The 23,635-nt window shown below is 39.0% G+C and overlaps 1 protein-coding gene across 1 annotated transcript in view; it reads right to left on the reverse strand.

Annotated features, from left to right (window-relative positions):
- LOC133618713 (translocating chain-associated membrane protein 1-like 1) overlaps positions 1-13,365 on the reverse strand; it is a 50,649-nt gene extending 37,284 nt beyond the window's left edge. Inside the window, exon 1 of the mRNA XM_061979322.1 lies at positions 13,001-13,365. Within this exon, the coding sequence (XP_061835306.1) occupies positions 13,001-13,120 (120 nt within the window). The 5' untranslated portion in view covers positions 13,121-13,365. The remainder of the gene's footprint in view (positions 1-13,000) is intronic.
- Between the last annotated feature and the right edge of the window lie 10,270 nt (positions 13,366-23,635).

Genomic DNA, 23,635 nt, shown 5'->3' on the forward strand with positions numbered 1-23,635 from the left:
CGTGCCGTGATGACACTGCCTTTAGCGCCCTCTACAACCTATACAAACAGCGTGCCAGCCCAGTTACATGTTGTATTTGGCTTCTGTACACACACGTAAGTGACTGCAAGACATACTTGATCAACAGCCCCACAAGTCACACTGAGGATGGCCATATAAACAACTTTAACACTGTTACAAATATGCGCCACAATGTGAACCCACACCAAACAAGAATGACAAACACATTTCGGGAGAACATCCGCACCGTAACACAACATTTGGTGTGGGTTCACAGTGTGGCGCATACTTGTAACAGTGATAAAGTTGTTTATACGGCCACCCTCAGTGTGACCTGTATGGCTGTTGATCAAGTATGTCTTGCAGTCACTTACGTGTGTCTGCAGAATACTCATACAACATGTGACTGGGCCGGCACGCTGTTTGTATGGTGAAAAAGCGGACGCGACGACAGGTTGTAGAGGACGTTAAAGGCAGTGCTATCACGGCACGCCCTTAATATTGCAGTGTTTCCCACACATTCATTTATTTGTGGCGGCCCGCCACAAAAGAATTATGTCCGCCACAAATGGATTTTTCAGCTTTTGACTCGCTCGACCGCTCATAAAAGCAATGGGACTGTCTGTGAATGTTGCTTGTAGTTACACCTCCGGTGCAGTAGGTGGCGGTAGCCTACTATGCATTGTAACTCCGCCAATACCACTTCATTCACCTGGTGGGCCAGAAGAAGAAGAAGAAGAAGAGGGACGGACGGACGGAATCAAAATACTCGCCGGCTACTTTTCATAATGATGGCGCTTCCTACGTTTCTACCTCAAACGTCCAAAAGCTGCTGAAAGCCTTGATCCAGGATGCCATGGGGAAAAAAACTTAAATGGTGCCTTTTGGCGATAGTTAGCAGCTTGGTGGCTAACGCTTGCTAGCGTGGTAGCATTGCTTCATTTTTACAGGTGTTATAGGTAGATAGGTTATAGCTGCATCGCTCGCGGCTCGTCATATATTTAACGTTAATCCGCGATTTCACCGAGCGTTTCACTGACGGTTTCGCCTGACGCTGCTTCATTAACACCGCCGCTGTTTGACTTGGTCACGTGTTTTCATACCGACGAGCTAACGTGTCCAGGTTATAACCCTGTTGTCAATAAACACACGTGGACTGAAGCTAAATTGTCCACTGTCCACTGCAGCATGTGAATGCAATGAAAATAATAAAATCTGAGCCAACCAGCTGTTAAAATGTTGTCCAGGTTAATGTTTTGGCCATTAAAGGCCCTTCATTTCAAGATTTCAACTGTGATCGGGCTTTAAACAGGTGGCTGACCTGTTCAGATGGGTGTAACTGCTACTGGTCAAATAATGTGAAATAGCATTTAATTTTACATGTATGCAATGCCATTTAAATGTAATTATAGATAATAATAATAATAATAATAATAATAAATACTGTGTAGTGTTGTAAATAGTCAACGGGAAGAATTTTAGTAAGATATAAGCCATGAGCACTACACAGCCAGAAAAAAACCTAGGCAGGACAAGTAAAAATATTGGGGCAAGTAGATTTGAGAAGTCGGGCAAGTAGAAAAAAACCTTAACGTTGAACCCTGCATGTGTTGAGCTGCTGCCGCTTAAGGTTAGACAGCACTGTACATAGAGCGGTTCTGCTCGTTAGTAATAAATTCTAATGTTGGATGTTCACTCCTTCACACAGATGAGTATAGAAAAATATTTTCAACGGCCGAAAAGGGCTCGACTTGGAGAGGAGGTAGGCCTGCAGTCCGGACCACAGGTGCGACCTGTTCAGCAGCAGCAGGAGGAGGAGGAGGAGGAGGTTGACTGACTGTGGCAGGACACCTCTGCCTCTGTTTCACTTCATGTTGCTGGTAAATAATATGGTTGTAGTAGTAGGCTAAAGTTAAATTATTTAGTATTCACTAATTAAAGGGGCAGAGCTTTAAGAGACATTTTAGCTTTTATATTTTATAAGATATATTTTTTGTAAGAACCACAATTAATAAATATATTTCAGTGAATCACTAATTGTTCAAATCTGTATATAAATATGTACATAAAATGTTGTAATTATATTCCAACTCCACGTTCTTCTTGGTCATCGCCGCTGCCGCCGCTGCCACCGCCCCCCCCCCACCGCCCGCTGACCACACCACCACAAATAGATGCCTGTCCTGTGGGAAACACTGTATTGTTGTCCGGATGAAAGTCGGGACAAATACGGGAGAATGGTCGCCCCGGGAGATTGTCGGGAGGAGCACTGAAATTCGCGAGTCTCCCGGAAAAATCGGGAGGGTTGGCAAGTATGTTGCTAGGGCGGGATAGCCATTCAAAGAAGGTGAATTCATTAAAAAGTGCATGTTAGATTTTTTTAAGAAATATTTTCTTGCGGCCCAGCCTCACCCAGTTTCTGCATCCAGTGGCCCCCAGGTAAATTGAGTTTGAGACCCCTGAACTGAAGAAATAAGAAAAGAAAGGAAGAAGGAAAGTTTGAAGTCATCAATGATTGATTGGCCAAGGAGCAAAAGAAGGCTAACCCTAGACCTGGAAGTCAAAGACTATGTTTACAGTGCAGGCCAAAGTGGACCAAATCAGATTTTTTCGAGATCTGATTTTTTACAGCTGACTATTTAATTATACGTAATCTTTATCAGACTCCAGTAGAAACGCGCCCCTATGAGGCCCCAATGTGGACGTCGGTACTTATTTTCAACTGATATTAACAGTTTTCTCCAAAAATTCATTATTTTACTGACCACAAAGCATAAGTGTTTGCAATATTTCCAACATCAAGCATGTTATAAGTTAATATTAAGCAATAAGGTTGAGGGAATATGATACAACCTTGCAAACAAAATAGTGGTCACTACCCAAACATGTGCAGTCACTACCGAAACACTCAGTGTTTACAAAGATAATAAAGTATATCGAGTGTCCAGGGTGTACCCCGCCTTATGCCGGAATGCAGCTGAGATAGGCTCCAGCACCCCTCGCGACCCCGAAAGGGACAAGCAGTAGAAAATGGATGGATGGATGGAGTTATGAACTAAAATATTATAATACTGATTGGTTAAATGTAATCATTAACCCTGAAATCAATCAGATCAGTGTATTTTAAAAAGAAAGATTGCATGTTAATTTTGAAGAATTTCATATATTGAAGTAAGAAAATGTGTTAAAAAATTATTTTTTATGGATTTTATTGTGAAAAACATCAATAATTATTAAAAAATAATAATATTTACAAAAGTTAAGTAAGCATGATATTAACAGAGTAACATAATATGAGTAACATAATATTTTATATTCATATTTTAAGGCTATGATTGGGTAGTGACACATTTGGGGAGAGGACAAACATTCCCAAATATTCTGAAAATACAAAATACAAATTGACTGTTCTTTTTATAGAAATGTGTACTTTGGATATTATACAATATATATAGAAACAAAGAGAATGAGTAAGTGTTGTTGTGTGTCCGGCGGGGAAGCGAAGACTCAAAGAAACAAAAGTTTCATGTTTTCATGGGAGGTAAATCCTGTTGGAATTGTGCCGTTGTTTGTTATCATAAGATTGGTAATAAAAGTTAAAAATAGCGAAGGACTTTATGTGGTTTCTTCTACGATATATCGATATATTTTATTACTTGAATTAGTTTTCAAGTGCAAAAAAAGCACTATTTTTAAGGTGTGGCGGCGCGTCACATTCAATTACATTAAGGAGAAACCCTGGAGAGGTATTGATTGGAATAGGCATAGAAATTTAGGCAATATACGGTACACATATACTCGATATAGGCAACATCATCCAGTGATCGATTGTTTCTTTTGTCTTCAATCAAAGCAGTGCTTCTCAATTATTTTCTGTTGCGCCCCCTAGGAAGAGGAAAATATTTTGCGCAACCCCCCACTCTCCACCGTGCCTGTAAATAATATATTTTGTCTATAAAATTGTTATAAGTACACCTCTGCATAACATTGTATCCTTATTAACATTAAAGAAACAACCCACCCGTCTTTCCTCGTCTCCCCCCGTAGTCACTAAAGGTGGGGGGAATAGGCGATTTTTAGATACATTGCAATTCGGACATGGACGATTATAAAATCGATTATTAAACGTCAATAATTGATTGATTTATTGTAAATAAAGTAATGCAGACGGTTCTAAAATTTGGCTGGCAGCAGTGACCTACCTCACCGAGAGATCCGACCACCTCCTTTTTTATAAGGCTCTTATGTTCCAGTTTTGCACACATTTCCAATTATTTAACAGATGTGGGAATTAATTCAACAGTTTATTATTACAAATACACTGTTTTTAAAAGTTGCAAGTGATAAACGCTTATTTAGTGAAACAAAAAAAAATGTAAAACTGCATCAATATACATAAATTAAAGATGCAGCAATAATGGATTTTTAATCGAATCATAGCTCCTGAATCATAATTGTAATCGAATTGTGAGGTGCCCAAAGATTCCCACCTCTAGTAGTCACAGTGAAGCCAAACGCTACATACAGTACACTTTGTCATATTTTAGTATGGCAAAAAAAAGCATGTTCCACAAGGTCACACTGTGGTATCGCCCCACTATTTCAAAAGCACTGAATTAAAGGATGATAATTTGAAGTGACAATTGTTTTAACTGAAGGTGTAATCTTGACCCCAAGATATGTAAATCTGACAAATGGGCGTTTTTACGATTGGGTTTGACCTTTCATCCTTATTTAATCCTTATGTATGGTTAAGACTGTAACCAGAAAATTATCCAAAGATGCTGATATATTTAAGTAAATTTTGAATACCATATTTTCCGCACTATTAGCCGCACCTAAAAACCACAAATTTACTCAAAAGCTGACAGTGCGGCTTTTAACCCGGTGCGCTTTATATATGGATACATATTAAGATTCATTTTCATAAAGTTTCAGTCTCGCAACTTCGGTAAACAGCCGCCATCTTTTTTCCCGGTAGAACAGGAAGCGCTTCTTCTTCTACGCAAGCAACCGCCAAGGTAAGCACCCGCCCCCATAGAACAGGAAGCGCTTCTTCTTCTACTGTAAGCAACCACCCGCCCGCGTAGAAGAAGAAAAAGCGCGCGGATATTACCGTACGTTTCATTTCCTGTTTACATCTGTAAAGACCACAAAATGGCTCCTACTAAGCGACAAGGATCCGGTTCATGAAAAGACGCAATCTCTCCATCCGCACACGGATTACTATTTCACAGCAACTGATATTCCTGTGAACCGCACTGTGGATACAACGGGAGCACGTACGGTGAATATTCGCACCACAGGGAATGAGAAGTCATCCTTCACTGTGGTTCTAGCTTGCCATGCTAATGGCCAGAAACTTCCACCCATGGTGATATTCAAAAGGAAGACCTTGCCAAAAGAGACCTTTCCAGCCGGCGTCATCATAAAAGCTAACTCGAAGGGATGGATGAAGAAAAGATGAGCGAGTGGTTAAGGTAAGTTTAAGTTTACGCGAAGAGGCCGGGTGGCTTTCTTCACGCAGCTCCGTCCATGTTGATATACGACTCCGTGCGCGCCCACATCACGCTGGTTTTAATATATTATTAAAGTTTGACTGACCTATTTGACTGTTTTTTTGACATTCCTTTAGCGCAGTTAGATGCGGCTTACAACACGGGGCGGCTTATAGGTGGACAAAGTTTTGAAATATGCCGTTCATTGAAGGCGCGGCTTTTAACCCAGGGCGCCTTATGGTGCGGAAAATACGGTACTATTACGCAGGTTGTTAGGAAAATAATCACATCATCTGCAGATAACAATATCTTATGTTCTTGTCCTCCTAATGCAGTGGTTCTTAACCTGGGTTCGATCGAACCCTTGGGGTTCGGTGAGTCGGCCTCAGGGGTTCGGCGCAGGTCAGGACACACCCGACTCATCGTGTAAATAAAAACTTCTCCCTATCGGCGTATTATGGATACCCCCAAACAATGTTCCCTCTAACTCAGTGGCCTAGTGGTTAGAGTGTCCGCCCTGACATCGGTAAGTGACAAACGGTGTGTTGGCGAGCGCCGTGCGTACCGGGGGTGGTAGCTGACGGACAAACAGCTGCACGAACAGGAACGATGCATCACAGGAACCGAGCAATGCAAGCCTACTCAGTGGCCTAGTGGTTAGAGTGTCCGGTAGGTTGTGAGTTCAAACCCCGGCTGAGTCATACCAAAGACTATAAAAATGGGACCCATTACCTCCCTGCTTGGCACTCAGCATCAAGGGTTGGAATTGGGGGTTAAATCACCAAAAATTATTCCCGGGCACAGTACCACTGCCCACTGCTCCCCTCACCTCCCAGGGGGTGAACAAGGGTGATGGGTCAAATGCAGAAAACAAATTTCACCACACCTAGTGTGTGACAATAATTGGTACTTTAACTTAGATGTGCACACTGTGGCCACACCAGCAGCACACCTGTCCCAAACCTGACTAAATACCAAGTTAATGACGCCAAAAGGGACAAGCGGTAGAAAATGGATGGATGGATGGATGTTTTATTATTATAATCAAATGACAGCAGTCATTTACATGGGATTATTTTCTAAAACAAATGTTTTGGCCCACTTACAATGACAGTAACACAACATATTGTTTTTCATGAGCTGTGTACTAGTATTGTATGTCTGGGTGGGGGTCCTGCTTTGGAAATAAGTTGTAACCCTTTCCGATATCGCATTTAGTTCCCACTAAAACATTCACATTTTGCACAATGAGATGTAAACATGTGATCATGTGTACATTCCTGTAATGTTCTGTTTGCAAAATATATCTTTATTAGTATTTATTTAATATAATAACATCATTTCATGATTAATATTTATAAATTAAGATTAAATTAAGAAAAAAACATTTTATTTTTCACTAAAGAAGGGTTCGGTGAAAGCGCATATGAAACTGGTGGGGTTCAGTACCTCCAACAAGGTTAAGAACCACTCTCCTAATGTAACACCTACTATGTCGGTTTGTGCTCTAACTGCTGTTACCAGCGGCTCTACGGCAGTGATAGGGGGTACCCCTGGTGTGTCGATCTTTTCAAAGGTATTGGCTTTGAAATCAGGGTATCTGTTAACACACTTGCCATTGGATTCTTATATAAGATTTTAACCCCATTTAAGAAAATTGTGTCCCCCGCGACCCTGAGAGGGACAAGCGGTAGAAAATGGATGCACGGATGGTGTCCAAGTCCGTATCTAGGTAAAAGACTGAATAAATATGACCATTCTATTCTATCAAAGGCCTGTCTAGCATTCAGGGACAGCACTGCTGTATCCTTAGCATCATATTATTCATGAAGGATGTTGGGGACCCATCACCTTGGCGTTTCTGTACAAAACCATTTTGGTCGTAGTGCACCAAATGTGTGATGTACTGCTCTAGCCTATTTTAGTGTCACACCCCATTAAACTTATGGGTCGAAAGGAGGAGTGTTCCTTAGAGGGTTTGTCTGCTTTTAAAATCAATGTTATAATTGCCAATCATAATAAGTTTGGGAGTATTTCATTTTGAAATGATTAATTAAGCATATCTAATATTGGGGCAAGTAACATGCCTTTGAACTTTTTATAAAATTCAATGGGTAGATCATCTGGTCCAGGCACATTACCGCTGTTTATGCTTTCAAAATTTCATCAATGGTTAAATCAAGATCCATTTCCCTTTTTGTATCGTCCGTCATTGTTTGAAATTGATATCGATCCAAACACCAACTGTCTGATGGTGTGACGTGGGATTCTAGTAGAAACACTACTTTTGATATAAGACATTTAACTCTCTTTATAACCTGCTTCAGTTTGCTTAGTTGTCTCAGCCCCCTCGCATTCCAATTAGTTACCCCCATATTTTTAAGATGAGGAGTTTTCCTATTCTTCATTAGGTATTATTTACAAGACAAAACTATCCTTTACATAAACCATTGCTTTGTGGAGTGTGGCGTGATCTAACAAATAATTGGACATTTCACACAAAAAAAACCATGCATTTGACACTTAAAGCTCCCCCTTACTCAAAGTTAACTGTGGGGCTGGTGCTGGTCCACCTACAACTATTATGACCCGACCCCCAGCAAAAGAGTTGGGCAGAAGCGTGTCCCACAACCACACACATTATAAAATTGCACATACTATTAACGCTTACTATTCATATTATTTAAACCGTAAAAAATAAATGCACTTTGTTAAAGTGGCACCAGGCTCTCACCGCAGTGTTATGACTAAGTTGGACGTTTACTTTAACGGTGGAAGTCCTCAGCAGTCCCCCCCCTCCAGTCCCGATAAATGTAATATAAATTAGCCAGAATGGGAGTTTTGATTCACTTAAACCTATGGATAGGTTGATTTGCAACAATACATTGGCCTTAGTGTATGAATGTGAGTGTGAATGTTGTCTGTCTATTCTGCTGGGATAGGCTCCAGCCAACCCCCGCAACCCAGAGAGGGACAAATGGTAGAAAATGGATAGATGGATGGATGGATGATTATACATTTGTCAAGTTTCTCTTTACTTCATAGTGTAGGGTAGAGATGAACTAATTAATGTAGGATTATTATCATAAATTGATCATAATAATCATATCAATACCTAATTATTATGATTATTGATCTGATCTTCCTCTTCGCCAAAAGTGGCGGTGTTCAACTCGCCGCCGCCACCTGGCTCTCCCCCACTGGCTGCAAGGACACAAATCCACCCTCCACCCTCCTGTGATTTTGGACTGTTTTCTTTTGGGTCTTAAACGTCTGGAATCTGTTTTTTCGGAACACCTGTTGTACAATCTGTGCACACCTGTTCTGAGTTGCCAATCAGGCTTCTTAATATAGCAGCCTGCCCTGCAGACAGGGCTACATCGATATTGTGTGTACACAGTTTGTGCTTGTAATTGTTGCTTGTATGAGTGACACAGGTGTGTTGGGTTTTCTGTTACCAAATGGAATGAATAATTTGCATTATTTCAATGTGGTGTAGGTCGTGTTACACATTACACATTCTTAATAACCTTGTTATTGACGTTTGACAGCTAAATATATTTTACCTTAACTTTATTCCCTTAGTGTTTGTGGCCCTAAACAACCGCGTAGAGAGTTGTGACTGATTGACTGTCAGAAAAACTCAATATATACGAAACTTTAACAAAAGCAGCACCATTACAGGTTATAGTGCATCCGGATCATTTTCACAGCGCTTGACTTTTTCCATATTTTGTTATGTTACAGCCTTATTCCAAAATAAAATCAATTTATTTTTGTCCTCAAAATTTTACATACAATGTGAAAAAGTTTTTTTTTCCCTAGAGATTTTTGCAAATGTATTAAAAATAAAAACTAAGCACTCACATGTACATAAGTATTCACAGTCTTTGCCATAAAATGTCAAAAGTGACCTCAGGTGCATCCTGTTTCAACCGATCATTCTTAAGATGTTCCTACAGATTCATTGGAGTCCACCTGTGGTAAATTCAGTTGGTTGAACATGATTTGGAAAGGCACACACCTGTCCATATATAAGGTCTCACACTAAACAGTGCATGGCAGAGCACAAACCAAGAATGAAGTCAAAGGAAATGTCTTTAGACCTCCAAAACAGGATTGTCTCAAGGCACAAATCTAGGGAAGGGTTCAAAAAATATATATACTGCCTTGAAGGTTCCAATGAGCACAGTGGCCTCCACCATCTGGAAATAGAAGAAGTTTCGAACCACCAGGACTCTTCCTAGCTGGCCTACAGTCTAAACTGAGCAATCGGGGGTGAAGGGCCCTAGTCAGGGAGGTGACCAAGAACATTCTGGTCACTCTGTCAGAGCTACAGCATTCCTCTGTTGAGAGAGGAGAACCTTCCAGAAGGACAACCATCTCTGCAGAAATCCACCAATCAGGCCTGTATGCTGGAGTGGCCAGATGGAAGCCATTTTCTAGTAAAAAGTTTGCCAAAATACACCTGAAAGACTCTCAGACCATGAGAAACAATATGATCTAATCTGATGAGACAAAGTTTGAACTCTTTGGCGTGAATGCCAGGTATCATGTTTGGATGAAACCAGGCACTGCTAGGTGCATGAACTGGGAGACTGTTGGTTTAGTTACTGAAAACCAGTAACTAGTTACAGTTACTAGTTACTTAATTTCAAAAGTAACTCAGTTACCAACTCAGTTACTTACACCAAAAAGTAATGTGTTACTGACTGTGAAAAGTAACTATTTAGTTACTTCTTTTTTCTTTTCTTTTTTATGGCTCCCATTAATGCCCTTTTAGCCTTCATTTCAGTACTGTTATTGCACTGGAGAATAATACAATCTGTTGATCAACTTGACATGCATTTGCATCACTGAACTCTGCTAAGCCATGTAGTACATACAACAAACAAAGACAAAGATATGTTTCAAAGGGCCAATTTATTTTGGGCCAGAACAAATTGACAAAACTATTTTAAATAGCTGCAACATAACATACATAAGTAACAAACCGCATAATAACAACATGTCATAGCATGTCACAACATAGCTGTAAACCTGGCTTCACCCAAGGAAGGAACACATGACATGATTATATGTCATGTCACTATATACAGCACACATACTGCTATACACACGCCTAACCAGGCGTTTTTGTCTCTCAAGGAATTGTGAAATAAAATCATGTCTTCAGGAGATCAACACTGTACTGAAGCCCAGAACACTCTACGCATTTCCCCAGTTTTAGTTTAGAGAAAAGGAAAGATTGGCCTGGCCCACTAGGATCCCTCTTTATGTTTGTGAACGTTATAGTCTATACATTTAGAGTGATGTGATAATCAAACACTCTAGAAGTCTAGAATGAAAGAGTATATAAGAGAATTCACAGTGTGTACCTTCAGTGCTGAATGATGAGCAGAGGCAGAGTTTGGAGTGTCTTCTTTAGCTTGCTTTCCATAATTATGTACTCACTGTCCACTGTGTCCAGCTCCTTGGAACATGTTCTCCGTGCCATTTGCTGTTTGATGCCCAATATCATGCTAATTAGCTGCCAGAAAGCGGGTGACTCCACTGTAGAAATAGCCCGCATGTCTTCTACCACATATGCTGCAATGGCTCTATCAATGTTGTCCTGGCTAGCAGTCCCTCTGTTAAAATTCAGCCGCTGTTGCTTAGGTGGAGGTGGAGGTGAAGTGGCATCGAAGTCTGTCTCTCTCTTTACTAGCTTTGTCGAAGCATGTTGCTTTTGTAGCTGTTTCAGCAGATTTGAATTGCTGTTTTGTGCAGTAGATCCAAGACACAACTTATATTTAACAAAAATGTTACTAAAATGTTATTTTCTTTGTGCTCGACAAAAGAAAAGTAGTGATAATATCTCCATGTTAAGAAACTCGACTCCGGCTCCGCCATGATGTCTTGTTAGTAAACACAGACATGCCACGCCACCCCCCAGTGCGCCTCTTGTGACACAGGAAGATTCAGAAGGACGACACCGCAGCTCTCCAATAAAACACACTCAGATCTTTTCAGTTTCTAGCCGATATTATATAAAAAATAACTTAAAATAACGCAGTAACGCATCATGTAGTAACGGTAACTGAGTTACTGAATTTAAAAAATAACGTGTTAGACTACTAGTTACCGCCGAAAATAACGGCGTTACAGTAACGCATTACTTTGTAACGCGTTACTCCCAACACTGACAGAGGGAAAGATGAATACTGCAATATACGGAGACATCCTGAATGAAAACCTGCTCCAGAGCACTGTTGAACTCAGACTGGGTCGATGGTTTATCTTTCAGCAGGACAACGACCCTAAGCACACAGCCAAGATATCAAAGGAATGGCTTCAAGACAACTCTGTAAATGTCCTTGAGTGAACCAGCCAGAACTAAGACTTGAATCTGATTGAACATCTCTGGGGAGATCTGAAAATAGCTGTGCACTGACGCCTGCCATCCAACCTGATAGAGCTTGAGAGGTGCTGCAAAGAGGAATGGGCAAACCTGCCCAAAGATAGATGTGCCAAGCTTGTGGCAGTGTATTCAAAAACACTTGAGGCTGTAATTGCTGTCAAAGGTGCATCAACAAAGTATTGAGCAAAAGCTGTGAATACTTATGTACATGTGATTTGTTTACTATTAATACATTTGCAAAAAGCTCTAAAAAAAAGTTTTCACATTGTCATTATGGGGTATTGTGTGTAGAATTCTAAGGACACAAATGATTTATTCTAATTTGGAAAAAGGTTGTAACACAACAAAATGTGGAAAAAACTGAAGCGTTGTGAATACTTTTCAGATACACTGTATGGACAGTAGAACACAACGGATACACAAACAATTTTGTTCATCACACAAAAAGCAAAGGTAAAATAAAATAAAAAATAAAATAAAAAATGGAACAACTGAACTTATAATGTTTTTGTATATTGCTATTATTTGTTATGTATTGCTATTACTATTATTAGTATTATTTTGCTTGCTGTTTATTTGTTACTCAATTATTTATGTTGCTCTTTTATTCAACATTCAAATTTGGTGGTAAAATAAATACTCATGTTTTCAAATTATTGAATAATCGTGTTATTAAACGTGATTTCAATATCAATCCAAATAATCGTCATAATTATTTTTGCCATAATAATCCCTACTCTTTAGTGGGCCATTATTAGCATGGCTCCTCGGTATTGTATGGTATCCATATGGACATACTGTAAGTGTTTGGCTTTGGACATTTGTAATTCTACTACAATGTACTAATGTTCTACATTGTTCATTGTTCCATACATACTCTGGTGATATGCTGATGGTTAAGTTCGATGTGGACAGGTTAGAGAAGAGGTAAGAGACAAATGTTGATGTTTAGGTCTAATGTGCGCCATTTGGCGATCAGACGTGAGGGTGGGCAAGAGGGGTGTGGGGAGGAAGGAGGACGACAGGCGGCTGGTGTCATGTCAACCAACCGAACACAACATTAGCTCGGCAACTAACAAACACGCTTACATCCGCACAGTACCTCGAACATCAGGCCCAGGAGGATGGTCATAGCCAGGCACGAAACCATGTCGGCGTGGTTCTGGATAATAAATTCGTGGCTGAGCATCGGTGGGCTCTTGTTCTTCTTGCGGAAACCCATGGCTGACTCACAGGCGAGACTCCTCTTGCTCCTGCGGGTCTGTCGTTAACTGCACCGCGGCTGGCCTGCACCGGGCAGCCGATGGATGAACGCCCCTCTCGGTGCAGTCTGTGTGCGCGGTGTCCCGCTGCTCATGTGTTCAAAAACATTGCGAGCCAAACAAAACTACAACTCAACACCCACTTTTTTAACCCACGGCCGACTAGTAAAGACGGACGATGGGCCCTCCCACTGTCCATTCATGAACCGCCCTGTGTGTGCCTTTACGTGCAACACCTCGTACCCACTACAGTTGGGACGTTTGCGAACGAGGCGAACAGTTTGAACGGCTCTCCTAAGAGAACGATGAGAACCGAATTGCATTTGCGAGTCGTTCATTTGGGAGACAAATGCAAACTGCCCACGCTGCCTTCATATACGCGCCACAAGACAACTCTGGAGTCCAGAGGTGGGTAATAATGCACTACGATACTAAGTAACCTTTTGGGTGAATTTTACTTGTCAGATTAGTTTTAATGCAACATATTGTAACGATTTGCTGCGGTTGTTGTTGTGTTCGTGTGTGAGTGAAGTTCAGAGTTCCCATTGTCTTGAACGTACCACGTCTGGAATGTGATTGGCGGAGAATGAGGAAAAGTTTTTTGTCCCCCCCCCTCAAAATTTTGTTTTAATAACAGTACATGTATTGGCCCTGCGATGAGGTGGCGATTTGTCCAGGGTGTACCCCGCCTACCGCCCGAATGCAGCTGAGATAGGCTCCAGCACCCCTGCGACCCCAAAAGGGACAAGCGGTAGAAAGATAGATGGATGGATGGAAGAAGTAACACGTAAACGTAAAGGAGTAACACATTACACACGTACACACAAATATAATAAAATAAACGTTAAAAAAAGAATACAAAGAATATGATATGTGCAAGGAATAACGCTAAAATAAAAGCAAACAAAACTATCAGGCTATACATTTTATATTTTCTTTGATGGTGATTGTTTGAAAAAAATAGAACATGGGAGGTTAAGATGGCCTTTTTGTTTTCCTTTGTCAATACTAGTGAGTTGTACATTTTTTTTTAGTTCAGAATAAAACAAAACAATATTTGGTTTGCTGATAACACTCTGGATTTATGAATGTGAAATGTACCTAAAAGACATAACAGTTGTAATGCATTCTCCAACTCTTGATCAAAAACAAAACCATTTATTTTTTTTAACTCAACGATTATGGTAAGTACTAAACAGAATAAATTAAACTTCAGTCCAAAACAATTGGCAGAAGGGACAATGAAAAAACAAGGTAAATTATTATGTTTCAGTATGACAAGATGTGCATTCTGGAGGAACATCTTATATGAATTTGAGTAAATATGATTTACTGGGGGCAGCACGGTGTAACAGGGGTTAGTGCATGTGCCTCACAGTACAAAGGTCCTGAGTAGTCCTGAGTTCAATCCCGGACTCGGGATCTTTCTGTGTGGAGTTTGCATGTTCTCCCCGGGACTGCGTGGGTTCCCTCCGGGTACTCCGGCTTCCTCCCACCGCCAAAAATATGTACCTGGGGATAGGTTAATTGGCAACACTAAATTGGCCCTAGTGTGTGAATGTGAGTGTGAATGTTGTCTGTCTATCTGTGTTGGCCCTGCGATGAGGTGGCGACTTGTCCAGGGTGTACCCCGCCTTCCGCCCGAATGCAGCTGAGATAGGCTCCAGCACCCTCCGCGACCCCAAAAGGGACAAGCGGTAGGAAATGGATGGATGGATGATTTACTGAAGTAAAAATGTTTCATTATTTTGACGTGTACTTTAGTTTTATTTGGGATGACAAATGTATTATGTTCAGTCCAAATTTTCCTGAAATTGATATGAGGGAATGAGTTCCTCCAGAATGCAACAGCCTTTGGTGGACAACTTATCTAAATTTAGAGGATTTCTTGTGTTTGTTACATTTTTGATCGAGGAAGTTTCTCCCTGCTATCGTTAAGCCTGGTAAAACACCTTCCAGCTGTTCATACTGTAGAGAAGATTTAACCAGCTGCAGAAGCTGGGCTGAGATGCTATTTATATTTTTTTATAGTCAATAATATTTGTGTCAATATTATGTTTTTCAATAAATGTAATACAATCAAAAGAAAAAAATTAAGAAAAAAATGATTATTTTTTCAACGCATTGTTTGTGAAACAATGTCTTGTTTCTGTGTAATATGTATTGGTTATTCCAAATAATGCATTTATGAGGGGAGACGTTATGTTTAAAGGCCAACTTCCAGGAATCCAGAGCTTTTTTGTGAAAATTAGATAACTTAATGGGTAATTTAGAACACTTAAAATCACAACTTGGTAAAAACCTGAGGCCATCACATTTTTCAAATAAGAGGTTGGGGAAAAACAAACCACAGGTTTTTGTCAGGCATCAGACATTTTTTGATCGTTTTGATTTTGAACACATGATTAAGAGATTCAAAGTCTATAGCATTGCAATCTCTATCAGCGTATTTATATCATTGTATTTCTTTTAACGTACTCTGTTTTATTTCTCCCTATAAATTTAGTGTTGAAGATGTCTTTTTTATCTACCTATAATGATAAGTAAGGATAAACCATCCTAGAAATCCCTTCAGCCTTGTAGAGCATTATCCTTCTTTGTGAGCTAAGGTCCCTTTGAAGCCAACAGTTAAACATAGACTTCCATTTCTGGATATTTTTAGAGAAGTTTTCATCTAATCTATCACATATTGGCTTGTTGATAGTAATTCCAAGATAACGAAGAGAGTTTTTAACAGTAATTCTACCAACGGATTGCTTACCTGTTTCATGAATAAACATTATTTCACACTTCTTCCTATTAATTACCAAACCAAAAGCATTTGAAAAGGCCTGCAAACCCTTCAAGACGGCTGGGACCTGCTGGTCATATTGGAGAAAGATGCAAGTATCGTCTACTAGTTGGCTAACTAATACAATGTGTTCTCCAATACTGATTCCTTCTGCGTAAGTGGAGTTGACCACGTATAAGTTCAACATCTCAGTTGCAATCAAAAACAAAAAGGGAGAAATTGGACAACATTGTCTAATACCTTGTTTAAGTTCAAATCTTTGAGAGGAGCCTTCTCAAAGAGCGACACTGCTATTAATACAATTATAGATAGTTTGGACCATTTCTCTAAACGTAACACCAAACACAAATAAGTGGAAGACTTTATTTATCATTTTATGCTCTACAAAGTCAAAAATTTTTTTTAGAAATCTAAAAAAAAGAATGAGAGCTCCTTCATCGATGAGATGTGAATATTCGATCATATCCAGCACTAAACGGATATTGTCAGATATGTGACGACCTCTCATGAAACCTGACTGTGTACCTGAAAGGTTGTCTTCCAAACAAGGTTTTAGTTTTCTAGCATATAAAAAGTTAAAATTTTGTAATCTGAGTTCAGCAAAGTAATCACCTACAGTTTTCAATATCAATAATATCTTTGTTAGGTTTAGGTAAAAAAGTGATGATACCTTGTTTCATTGTTTATGGCAGTTGGTCTATAAATCTAAAGCTTTATTGAAGACACACAAAAGTAACTCTCTCATCTCATTCCAGAAGGTTTTAAAGAATTCAAACGGTAAACCAACAATGCCAGGACTTTTCATTAAGAGGCGCTCTGTTTACAGTGCTATCTAGTTCTCTCATTGTTATGGGACTATCACATGTTGATGAATTATGAGAAGACATTTAGGGTACAAAGGGATTAACTGTATGGAAGAATGACTCATATTCTTTCATGTTAAAAGAAGACAAGTACAGCTTTTGATAGAAACTTGAAATATATGTTTTAATTACTTTAGCTTCTGCAGTGAGAATTTAATTTATGTTAAGTTTATCAATTATTTTTGTAGATCAACATTTCTTCTCCAAACTATAACTGTGCTCTGCACTGGATTCATTCACAAACACTAACTACACCGTGCAAACACTTTAGAGTTAGGCTCCACCATCAGAACGTGTACTTAAAGTTATAATGACTACATGGATATCATTCAGTGAGTTGATTCACCAAAACTAACCTGTTAAACAGGAGGAAAAAGCACACAGAACATTTCAGTTGTTTACAGACCGGTCACTCTCATCAGAATGACAATTGCTTCCGGTCTGCAGGTAATAGCGTTCAATTAGGAAGAAACGCTCTACTGCCCCCTACTGACCAAGGTGAATACTGATAAATGTGGAATGACGGCTCCAAAAACGAATTCAAACCACAAAATAAAATAAATAAATAAATCAACACAAAAATGTGACACATTATGGATGGGTCACATTTCCGTACTTGTTTTGTTTATTATTTTTTGATTATATGTAAATGTTCATATCATAAATAAAGGTTTATAAAATAAAAAATAAAAATACAAACGACATAATAAAAAAATAAAAAAATTGGGATCGATACAGTCGATATATGGATCAAATAGCCCAACCTCGAGGAAGCGACCTCATTACCTGAAGGCCTTAATATATATATTTTGTTTTATATGTTTCCCTCGTCGTGACCTGAAGAGCATACCCGCTGCGTATTGACAAACATGAAACTTGTTAATATTATTTTATCAATGTTATTGAATGTTACGCAACACTAATTAGCGAACGTAGCTACTGTGGATGTCTGCTCGCAGGTAACGTGACCTTGCATTTGGGAGTTTTAACGAGTGCATTACTTTGATACTTTTACGTATTTGAAATGTTATTAGTAACGCTTACTTATGTTGCCACTGCAAAGTTTTAATTACTTTAACATTACACGTCTTGTTTATGCCGCTTGAGGTCATTATGTGACAAACCAAACAGATCTAAAGCAGTGGTTCTTAACCTCGTTGGAGGTACCGAACCCAACCAGTTTCATATGCACATTCACCGAACCCTTCTTTAGTGATAAATAAAATGTTTTTTTTTTCAAATTCACGACAAAGTTACATATTTTTGGTAACACTTTAGTATGGGGAACATATTCTAAGTAAAAAAGACTTAATTTAGAGTTATTTGGACACTAGGGGAACATATTCTAAGTAATAAAGACTTAATTTAGAGTTATTTGGTTAGGGTTAGGGTCAGGGTTAGAGGGTTAGGGTTATAATAAGGCCATGCCGAATAAGGCATTAATAAGTACTTAATAATGACTAGTTAAGAGCCATTAAGCCAAAAAAAGACTTAATTTAGAGTTATTTGGACACTAGGGGAACATATTCTAAGTAATAAAGACTTAATTTAGAGTTATTTGGTTAGGGTTAGGGTCAGGGTTAGAGGGTTAGGGTTATAATAAGGCCATGCCGAATAAGGCATTAATAAGTACTTAATAATGACTAGTTAAGAGCCATTATGTTACTAATTTGCATGTTAACAAGCAACTAATTAATGGTGAATATGTTCCCCATACTAAAGTGTTACCATGTTTTTTTACTGGTGCATGAAATGAACTGTGCATGAACATCACCTTGTTCAAACAACAAAACCCAACACAGTGCATAAACTCACAACAAATTACACACCTGCAAATCAGTCAGCTGTTGCCGTATCCGTAATACGCCGATTGGGATGAAGTTTGTATATACACGATGAGTCGGGTGTGTTTTGACCTCCGCCGAACCCCTGAGGCCGACTCACCAAACCCCTAGGGTTCGATCGAACCCAGGTTAAGAACCACTGATCTAAAGCGATGTTGTCAAGATATTTGACACATTTAAACAATTCCTCGTTGTTACCAAATTTTTTTGGGGCATGATTTAACCAATGGTTAATCAGCATTACACCAACATTTACCTTGAGTTTCTATATTTTGCACCCATATATTTCGGTACATGTACATGTGTGACTTCAGTTAATACTACATGTTTGGTTGGTGATTTAAAACTGTTAATTTGTTTTAAACATTTTCATGTTACACAATTTCATGTAAAACAATGTAACGATTGTAGTTGGATAATTATTTTTTTATTCAATAAGTATTTAGGATTATCAAGTTTTACAACACATATAAAGCAGCATACAGTGAAATGTTTGTAATGCAAATGACCACAAAACACCACAAAAAACGGGAAAGGAGACAACAACAAGACACATTTCTTTAAGACACATCTTAACAATTAGTGGAGAAAAAAAGTATATATGTATATATATATACAAACATACCCACATACAAATACAGTTAAGTGTTGTGAAAAAAAATAAAACCAAGGATACCCATATTTGAGACACTTGTGATTTAGGGCTATATAAATAAACATTGATTGATTGATTGATATATGTATACAAACATACACATACCCACCACCCAAAAAGAGAACAAAAAAAAAACATACTAAGATAATACAATTAAATTAGTGTGCGCCACTACTATACCTTTGAACGTACAGTAAACTGAGAATTTTAAGTTGATCAGTGGGGTGCGCCTAAACAGCAGCAGCAGCATCCAGGCTCAAGGAATCCACATGTTCCTGAAATGAGTGCCATATTTTGGTAAACTTTGCATCAGAGCCCTGAAGACAGTGCCTTATCTTTTGTCGTTGGATAATTCTAAACTGTTATTTCTTATTAGATCTAGCCGTCTTCTTATCGCTAAGCATAAGCATCATAATTATTAATTAATTATTACAATATTTCATGAAAATAGATAAATGAATGAATGTATTATGGATCACCAATGCTACAATTACAAGCATTACACCTTTTGTTGTGTTATTTAAATAGTTATTTTGTTTGTGCCTTAGTGCCAGGACGTTGCAGTGCCATGCACTGAGGACAACATAGGAACAATCTACGGTATGTTGACACTTGTGCTCTGGTCCCTAAAAAATAGTCTGTCTGTCTGTATGTATGTATATCTATATATATGTATGAATGTACAGTAAAGGCCAAAGGTTTGGACACACCTTCTCATTTCAATACGTTTTCTTTATTTTCAAGACTATTTACCTTGTAGATTGTCACTGAAAGCATCAAAACTATGACACCTGTGAAGTGAAAACCATTTCAGGTGACTACCTCTTGAAGCTCATTGAGAGAATGCCAAGAGTGTGCAAAGCAGGAATCAGAGAACAGGGTGGCTATTTTGAAGAAACTAGAATACAAAACATGTTTTCAGTTATTTCAAATTGTTTTGTTAAGTACATAAATCCACATGTGTTCATTTATAGTTTTGATGCATTCACTGACAATCTACAATGTAAATAGTCAAGAAACTAAAGAAAACGCATTGAATGAGAAAGTGTGTCCAAACTTTTGGCCTGTACTGTATGTAACTAGGCAATTGCCTAGCTAGGGGCCCCAACTGAAAAGAGGCCCTGTCCCCCTGACAACAACTAGTTATGTATTCAAATTAAACAGCAACAACAACTTGATTAGTTTATGACCGTAAAATACGATGACAATGTCATAATAATGTCAAAGACAGTTGAAATGCCCCTAGAGGGGCCCCTCCCAGCCGCCAAAAAGTCTGTATACAACCACTTGTCTTGTTGTTATCATCTCTGAACATTAGCTGCCTCTGCGTGTCGAACTACGGTTCAAATCCACCCGTCTATCCATTTTCTACCTCTTGGGGGTGCTGGAGCCTACCCCAGCTGCACTCGGGCGGAAGGTGGTGTACACCCTGGACAAGTGGCCACCTCATAGCTGGGCCATCACTCCTCAGGAAGCCAGAAGTGAAAGAAAAAAAAAAGACGAGGAAGAAAAGAAAATACGAAACGCCGGTAAGACTTTGCTATTCCTGTACACTGAAACTACTGCATGACTGCAACCTACCTTAATACTCATGTAATATCAATCATGCACACCAAAAGAGATGAGCTTCATGCCCTAAATGTGCTTAGTTAGACCCATAGTCACTGTTCAAAACGTAAGAATAAGCTAGGATTTCATTGAAAGGGGTCATACTAGGATTTCTTTCCCCCCCTTTTCTACATTTAAAACCCTTCCTTGTGGTCTACATAACATGTAATGGTGGTTCTTTGATCAAAATGTTGCATAGATTATGTTTTACAGACCATCTTCAAGCCGCTTGCTGACCATCTCTTACGGATGCGTTGTTTTGTGGGTGGTCTTATTTACGTGCCTCCACTTCGACAGCGTATTCACCCCGTCAGCCACGTTGTAGTTCTTAGCGCATCCATGTGGAGGCTACTGACAGATATACGTTGGAACTATACACTACTTCGTATTTGAAATGGCAACAGCGGAGGATGCATGTGCATGTAAAACCACTCTGCCCCAGAACAATGGGATAGAGAAAAATAAGGAACATACTGACTAGAATGTTGGACTACAATACTCACATAAAGCTCTTTAAGTAAATCTTTACCATACATGGAGATATTCACTGACGTCACCAATGGGAAAAACATCCCAAAATGGGCAAATTCAAACAGTTCGTTTGTGGAAAGTATGAAGGAAGGCAAGGTTATGTTTTATAATTAATCTCGGCCATGCCTCCATGATTTTTGATTTCTAATTTTCAGGACTTATGCAGCTAGTTTTTAAGTTTGTAGATATTTATTTTATTTTTTTATTTTATTTAAAAAAAACATTTTTACAACAGTGTGGTGAGCTAAGCTCACTATACATGTTATTTTTCCCAGGGTGCTTTGCTAAAATTTCAATGCCCTCCTTCTCAAATTGATGTCTCTGACACCAATGATGATGAAGGTACAGTGCAATTCTGTCAGGACTTGGACTATGGCGTGGTTTGTTCTCCCGAGGTGCAAATGATTTGGACCAGATATGACGTGCAGGTGAATACATATTTAATTTTAACACTAAAAAAAAAGAATAAACAAAAGGCGCGCACAAGGGCGGAAGTACAAAACTTGACTATAAACACAAAACTTGCACAAAGGCAGAAACTATGAACAATGAAACAAAACTTGCAAACTATGGCATGAATAAAAAAAACTTACTAGGACGAGAAAACAGCATGAAAAAGAGCAGCAAGGGTCATAAGGGTGTGTGGAGAGTGTGAAGCAGAGTGACAGGAGTTTGGTGTCGCTAGCCTGACTGCCTGGCAACTCCCGGGTTAAATAGTAGTGACATGATTAAAGACAGGTGCGTGAGTCGTGAGGGCAGGTGAAAACTAATGAGTTGCTATGGTGACAAACAAGAGTGCACAATGAGTCCAAACATGGAACAGGTGAAACTAATGGGTAACCATGGAAACAAGACAAGGGAGTGAAAAGCAGGAACTAAAAAGAGTCCAAAACCAAGCAGAACATAACTTAAACAAAACATGATCACACAGACATGACAAATTCTCTTATCTGGCTGTTAATATGATAATTTTTCAATATACTACAGTACATGTTAAATGGCCTTACATATTTCATCTTTTGTTTTACATATTCACGCTCAATGTACATACTTCTGTACATTTCATATTTTCAAATTTAGTGCTGATACAGTATTTATGTAATAAGTGCTCAGCTGTTGCACTCTATACATGCAAAATGTGCTTGATAAATTCTTATATTTTCAACAGTGCCATCAATTTCACCTAAAATTTACGAGGACAAAGAAACCATGGCCGGTCTGCATTCACCTCATCAAAGCAGCTTGGGTGCACACTAGGGCTGCAGCTAACGATTATTTTTCTATCGATTAATCTATAGATTATTTTTTTCGATTAATCGGTTAATCTATAGATTATTTTTTCGATTAATCTATAGATTATTTTTCCTTTTACCGATTATTTTTTTAATTTAAAATGAAGATGAAAAAAATAAATTTAGGCCAGTTTTTTCAAAAGGCATGGCTTTTATTTACAAAAAAAAAAAGTATGGCCACTCAGTCAACATTGAAAACATGGCAAAACATTCTGTAACACTGTAAACATTTGTGCCAATCTAAATATTCTGGAGCACTGTAAACATTAAGTATTGCTTTTAAAATGTGCAAAATAAACATCCAGTCCAACACAGTACACTATAACCAATTCTACTCATTCCAGTGAGTGACTAACAGTTGTAATGAAGAAAGGTTAGCATGTCTACATGCTCTGGGGTGAGGCTGGTTCTTTTCTTGTTTACAATATTCCCAGCAGCTGAAAATAGGCGCTCAGAAGGGGTCGATGTGGCTGGAACTGAGAGGTAAGACCGAGCCAGCATTGCCAGATTTGGAAACCTTGCCTGATGTTCTTTCCACCATTTTAATGGGTTTTCATCCTTGGAAATGGGGGATTCTCCAAAATAAGACACTAACTCGTTTCTGACCATTTCAGCATCATTACTGTCATTGTTGTCTTCCTCATTGTTGCTGAGTTCATCTGAATCTGAGCCAAGAAGTGTGTCTAGTAAAGATACAGGCCGCCTGTCAGCATCTGGTCTTTCCACTTGCATTGCTGTGCCCTGTTGAGCGTGTGTCTCCTTTTCCCTTCTTTTCTCCTCCAGAACTATTGCATGCAGCTTGTATTGAACTTTTAAACACTCATCTGCAGTCAGGAATTTCAGCTTCCTGAATCGTGGGTCAAGTGCAGCTGCTAATATGCACACATTTGG

This window comes from Nerophis lumbriciformis, linkage group LG01 (genome assembly GCF_033978685.3).
Source record: "Nerophis lumbriciformis linkage group LG01, RoL_Nlum_v2.1, whole genome shotgun sequence".
NCBI lineage: Eukaryota > Metazoa > Chordata > Actinopteri > Syngnathiformes > Syngnathidae > Nerophis > Nerophis lumbriciformis.